This window comes from Conger conger, chromosome 2, assembly GCF_963514075.1.
Source record: "Conger conger chromosome 2, fConCon1.1, whole genome shotgun sequence".
Taxonomy (NCBI): domain Eukaryota; kingdom Metazoa; phylum Chordata; class Actinopteri; order Anguilliformes; family Congridae; genus Conger; species Conger conger.
Genome location: NC_083761.1, coordinates 22,973,069 through 22,979,988, shown reverse-complemented (window position 1 = coordinate 22,979,988; position 6,920 = coordinate 22,973,069). Strand labels below are relative to the sequence as shown.

At 41.1% G+C, this 6,920-nt stretch overlaps 1 protein-coding gene across 1 annotated transcript; it reads left to right on the top strand.

The window, feature by feature from the left end:
* The first annotated feature begins 493 nt into the window (after window positions 1-493).
* On the top strand, window positions 494-6,915 carry LOC133121198 (zinc-binding protein A33-like). The gene is made up of 9 exons (XM_061230404.1): window positions 494-737; window positions 813-979; window positions 1,262-1,357; window positions 1,449-1,679; window positions 1,985-2,000; window positions 2,149-2,227; window positions 2,308-2,426; window positions 2,673-3,164; window positions 6,860-6,915. The coding sequence occupies exons 1-9, from the start codon at window positions 494-496 to the stop codon at window positions 6,913-6,915; spliced, it is 1,500 nt and encodes a 499-aa protein (XP_061086388.1).
* Window positions 6,916-6,920: the final 5 nt, after the last annotated feature.

The window sequence follows — 6,920 nt, the reverse complement described above, 5'->3', positions numbered from 1 at the left end:
CTCTAAACCTCTTGCCCTCCCAACACCCAGTGTGTGATTCCCTACTCTAGGCGTATCCATTATTCAAGGTATTGGAAAGAGAGACAAAACGAAAATGCATAAACACAAAAATAATACAGTGGCCAAAAAAGAATAATGAAAGTACACTAGTATTAACAGACGGTTCAAATTTCACTGCGCATTAACGCATACCAAAGTTTTCATTACATTCACGTCATAGACCAAGAGCTAAGCTAAGCCGCACCGTTGGCTCACGTTAACAACTGCACTGCTAGACAGTGTTTCTGCAAACTAGCTTGCCTCGAAATCCCACGAAGTCCGACGAAAATCACTGCTTTATTATACGATACAGAATAATAGTTCATATAAACAGAGCATTGTCAAATTCCAAACACTCCAACATGCTCATACAGAGTGTAAGGGTGATGATGGACTTATCCAGTAAGGTTGGGTAACAGACCAGCCATTACAGTGTCAAGGTGAATCTTTAACAATGGCAGAGAAATCACTGCTCAAGTTCCTTTGCTGTCATGTTTGTTCTGAAATTTTCAAAGACCCTGTGTCGCTTCACTGCAACCACAGCTTCTGCAAAATATGCATTCATCGCTTCTGGGAGAAGAAAAATACCAGAAACTGCCCCGTTTGTAACAGAAGATCATCTATGCCTCAACCTGATGTGAATTTCAGCCTAAAGGTGCTCGCAGACTCGTTTGTACAGAGGAAGGAATCAGGAGCAGGTGAAGAGAAGGATGTAGCCTACAGTAAAGAGGGAGTTGCTGAAGAGGAGATGCTGACACTCTCTAGAAAAGAAGGGTCTGGTGGAGCAATGGAGAGGGTGACAATGTGCAACAAACACACGGAGAGGCCCAGGTGGTTCTGCGTGGATGATAAGATGGCTTTGTGTGCTCTCTGTGAATCTCCTGAACATCATTCCACTCATAATATAATCTCTACAGAAGAGGCTGTGTCTGACCTGAAGGTAAGCACTTGTTTTGTTGTCCCAATTTCAGAGAATATTTCAGTGAAATAATATGCAGAGCTAAAATGACCTCATTAAAAATAATTTCAACATAATATAGAAATAAAACCCTATTACTGATTGTTTGTGTGTTTGCGTTTGCTGGACTGTGCGAGTAAGATGCTCAATTTCAATTTTATCAAAATGCAGTAAAGGATATTTAGATGAATCCTGATATACTTCACTCATTTGTAATGGTATGTGAATCTATAATATCTTTTTTTTTGTGTCATTATATTCCAGGGAAAACTCAAATCAAGCCTTAAACCCGTGCAGGATCAACTGATAAAGTGTCAAAAATTCAATACCCAATATGAAAAAATTGTGCAATGTACAAAGGTAAGTTGCCGTGTTTTATACTGTCAATCTGTGTTTCCAATGTGATAGCATATGCATGCATCATGTAGTTGTGATTCTTTGTTTTGTATAGAAACAAGTGTTGGCAACAGAAAAACAGATAAAGGCAGAGTTTGAGAAACTCCACCAGTTCCTGCGAGAGGAAGAGGAGGCCAGACTAGCTGCACTGAGGGAGGAAGAGAAGCTGAAGGGAAAGATTATAATCGAAGAGCTAAAGAAGATTCAGGACCAGATCACTTCTCTCTCAGATAGCATCAGCAATGTGGAACAGGAACTGAAAGAACAAGATATGCCATTCTTTAAGGTATTCACATGACAGCCTACAAAAACATGAATGTAGTCAACATGCATTCATATAATCACATTTGTGCATATAATCACAGTGTGGTGTAGTTCTGACGAAGCTAAACTTGAGAGAAAGCAATAGCCGTTGTACAAGCTGCTTGGCTGACCAAATTCAGTGGCCTAAATATCAAAGGAAAGACCTCTTCTAGTTAAAAGTATCTCTGACTGTATTCATAAATGCTAAATGTTTTAAGTATTGACCACAATGGATGACATTTTATTGTTCTACATACCTGTCAATCAACATATTTCCTGTGGGTACAGACTATGCACAGAAAAGGTGACAGAATGATGAAAGAAAGAGTGCATAACATTCAAAGTGATGATGTCCAAAAGGATTACATCACATTTAGCTCAGAGGTGATTGGTGAGAAAGTGATAAATGTCTCTGTTTTTATCATGCTTAAATTTGTATCCTTCTATATGAGTTATCACCATGAATTCTGATATTCATTTTAAAATAACTGCCTTTTTGTCTTTTCAGAAGTACAGCCAGACGTCAGTGAGGTATGTAATGATCACTATGTCAGTAGCTGGTGTAGTGACTCCTACCCCACAGTTTGACTGACTCCCGCTTGTCATTTCAGAGCCCAGTGCACACTGCGGGACCCAGAGCTGCTCTCAGGGGCACTGATAAATGTGGCCAAACACCTGGGCAACCTGAAGTTCAGAGTCTGCGAGAAGATGCTGGGGATGGTGCAGTACAGTGAGTATATTGGGGATGAGACTACAAAGGAAATCATAATGAATTAGTGTAGAAAACTATAATAGTGATTTGATGTAGTCTTGCACATATCTAGGTAAATATCAGTCAGATAAAATGTACAGTATAAAGTGCAGTCTAAGTATTTAGATAGTAAGGCTTCCCAGTGTCGACTCACTTCAGTTCCAACATGGTTCACCAGCTTCCTCCAGGAATCCTCTTTTACATTTTCACTCATTTATCCTACAGCACCTGTGACCTTGGACCCAAACTCTGCTCATCCCAAACTTTCTTTGTCTGATGATCTAACCAGTGTGAGATACGCGAATGTTACGCTGCCACTTCCTGACAACCCAGAGAGGTTTAGCTACTGTGTGAACGTGTTGGGCTCAGAGGGCTTCACCTCAGGGAAACACAGCTGGGAGGTAGACGTGAAGGACAAACCTCAGTGGACCATAGGAGTGGCTAAAGAGTCGATCGGCAGGAAGGGACAGGTGACATGCAGCCCAGCGAAGGGATACTGGGTTCTGTTGCTGAGGGACGGCGATCAGTGTTACTCAGCTTCTGGAACACTACTCACCCTTGAGAGGAAACCTCACAGGATCAGAGTGGAGCTGGACTATGACAGGGGGGAGGTGTCCTTCTTCGACCCCAGTGACATGTCACACATTTACACATTTGTGGACACTTTTACAGAGAGGGTCTTTCCATATATATCTCCTTGTGGAAATGAAGATGGCAGTAACCCTGGAGCTCTGCAGATATGCCCTTGGAAGGTTTCAATAACAGTGATGCCTGAAAATGTATGTTAAATATTGTTGGTGAGAGTGATATCAACCGAGAAATATAATATATTGTTTTTTATGTGAAATATTAAAGGAATACTTGCTTCAAAGTACTGCAATCTCATTACTTTAAATGGGATATATAAATTCAGTCAATCATTTATTATTAAAATAAATTATTTGAGCATGTTTAGCAAGAGAAGTTAGAAGCATGGTTATGAGCTCCTGGAAGCTCAGAAATAATGATAAATAAAACAGTTCATTTGAACTTAAAACACACATGGCAAGGGAACTAGAATAAAATAGTTGAGGGAGGTAATAGCATAACAGGAGGGTAATTGAGCTACATCGTTTGTTTATACTATGAATTGTTCCTTGCACAAACATACACTTAGGGAACACTTTGTTAGGTATTTAATATTTTTATTATTATTACGTCTTCTGCTGCTGTAGCTTGTGCACTTAGACAATGTGTGTTCAGAGATGCTTTTCTGTATACCACAATTGTAATGCATGGATATTTCTGTTAATGCTACCTTCCTGTCAGCTTTGACCAGTCTGGCCCTTTTCCTCTGACCTCTCTCATTAACAACGTGTTTCTTCCCACAGAACTGCTGCTCACTGGATGTTTTTAGTTTTTCGCACCATTCTCTGCAAACTCTCGAGACTGCTGTTATAGTCCCAGGAGATCAGCGGTTTCTGAGATACTGAAATCACTATGTCTGGCACCAGAGTCAAAGTCATTGAGATCACATTTCTTCACCTTTCGGTCTGAAAGAAAGATGAACCTCATGACCATGTCTGCAAGCTTGTATGCATGTACTTGCTGTCACATGATTGGCTAATTAAATATTTACATTAACTTATTTTTTGGGTACATATTGGGATCTGCTGCTAGCTCAGGTACCCAGCAGCCTTGCCATTCATGCGCACTGTGCCCACATTCTCCACAAACTGTGTCACATAGCATAAGATGGAGGAGTAACATAAGATAGGAAAATGCATCAGGTTGATAGAGTTGAATAGAGTGCAGGACAAAAGGGACAGGCACATTCTTCATAAAAAGAACAAAAACATAATTTCCTTATCCAGTTTGGGAGGGTGGGGTGGGGGTGAGTCCCAGGGAGGATGAGAAATTCACCCACAGGCTCATTCCAGTCAGGTACTCACTAAAGAGTGCCTATACACATGCTTAACTTGCCCAATTATGAAGTGGGCCGTGAATGAGGAATAAATAGTGGCTTGTGGCTCCAGGTTGGAGGGAAGCCAGGCTGCTGCTTTCCTACTTGGCCAGGCGATGGCAGTAATAGGCAGAAACATACATGAATACACCACTGATAGTGATCTAATAGGGATCATGATCTATTTGTACATAATACTTACTATAAGAGCAGGCTGACAAACAAAGGTAATGCTTTAATAAATTTCCGTTTCAACCCTTAGAAATCCATCCAACTGACCTGCCAAGCAGCGAGCACCATTTGTCTGAATTGTGTCTGTGTTTTGACCCCTCCCACCCTGTGAACATATCCCCGCCCTTGTAATGAGATATTGACCGCCGAATCAACCTGTCGCTAATCCAACTGAATAATCCATTATATTTTTTATAGTGCCATTTCCTGCAGGTTGTCATACAGTTCTTTCGGGTGGAAATTTTCCTGAGCCAGTGTGGAAGTATAAAACAATTTCTTGTCCCAGTACTGAACTGAATACCTGTAAAATGCTGGAATATGCTGAAAAACTGCCCATTTACACAATAAAAGTGAGCAGCTATTAAAAGCTATTAAAGCAATTAATGGGATTGTATTCTACGGAACAACCATGACATTATTCAGCATCCCTAATGCATGGATATACGTTGTAACCTTTATCTGAATGAGGTAGCTGGCTTGCCATGAGTACCGCATCATAGTGAGTAAGATGGCTGGCTATTATTGTGCCAGTTCTTGGTCAAAATAAAAACGGATATGGTTATGCTAACATCCATTGAGTTTTATAGAAAAGCAGCAAAATACAAGAAAGTCGGCAGCAATTTTGTTAATACATGGGTAAAGATAGTTTTCAAGCTACTCATTTGCATAATACGTTTTCTGCTTTTGTGGGACACAATATGTATATACGTGCATATTATACAAGGTACCATGATGTACAAGGATGGATAGTATATGAATCCTCACAGGTGATTGAGTTGAAAGCCTACATCCTGGGTGGTGTAGTGTGGTTGTGTGTACATTCCCTCTCTGCATTATTGTGATGAAGATTGAGGACAGGGCCCACTGACTGACTCTGCGGAGCAGAAGGTGTTTATTCTGTTGGGAGAGAGGTGGAGAGGAGAGAAGGTCAAGCAGGCCGCCATGCGTAGCGCTTATGGCCCCGAGCCTTATCTCGCTACATAGGTTTTGTAATATATTATCCCATGAACAACAAGGAAGATGGGGAGGCAGGCCATAATGGCACCTCTATACCAGGCCACTTACTGGTATGGAGGTGCCATTGTATTGAAGTTGAAGTCGAAAAAATAATAATAATACCATACCAGTAAACTCGTTGGAAGGGTGGCACAAAGACAGCCCTTACTGAGCACAGTAAACTCTTTAGTTTGCCAAACCTCATTGGAATTATGACTGGAAGAGAGTGCAAATGAGACCAAAATTGAACGTTTTGGACAAACACACTTTCAGCACCTCATACCTACTTTCAAATATGGCAGTGGATCATTGATATTTTGGAAATGTTTTTCTGCCAGTGGTCCAAGGGCACTAGATCATTGACACAATTAATTCAACGAAGTACCAGGAAACCTTGGCAGAAAATATTGGTTGTAGGTAGATTGTCCAGCAGGATAATGACTCATTGTGTAACCTGTCTTTTGGGGAAATTAGTTTACAGCACTTTTTGTGAAGATTTATCAGGGGTACCAATAATTCTGGAGTCCACAATTCCCAACAGAATGAACCTCTCCTTTCAGTTTTTTCTGTATACCCCTCCCTCACAACTGCACCATATCTTGACATTTGGCATAGTTAAAAGACTACAAGGCCGATGATAACATTTCTGCATGGAAGTAAATCTAGGATATCTAGACTGATGTTCCTCTCATTACATTAATGGCATTTGGCAGAGGCTTTTATCCAGAGCGACGTACAACAAAGTCTCCGATCTTCTACTTTGACAGAAACTAATGGCAAGCCAGCTGTCACTCAAACCAAACTGGCAGGGGCAGTTCCATTGAGCCATCCAGTAGAATTTCTTCTTCATGAAATGAATAAAGCACTTTGCTGTCAGTGTCATACCTCCACTGGCCTTTCATTAATCCACTTTTCTGAGGCAGCAAGTACGTTCTCCATCTCTGCCATATGCTCTGTAAATTTGGGAGGGCACGCACACACTAGCGTGCATGTGCATGGCCAACTCGAGACAGAGAGCTGAGCTGGCAGAGCTGGTTTTGACAGATCACAGGCATCTGATTCACAAGCATAGTATGTACGCTGATGGACAATTATGCAAAAAGGGTGATTTGGCCGATTATTATCCATTTAGAAAAGAAGCAGACTTTTTTTATTTTATTTGTTGCAGCTTTGCTCTCAGGGTAAGAGAGAGATAAGTCAGTTCAGTGATAACACCCACTGAGGACCATAACATGGGATCTAGGACTTGCTGGGAGCCAGTACCATGGCAACAAGGAGCAGGGTAAGATCGTCTCCTGATTGGT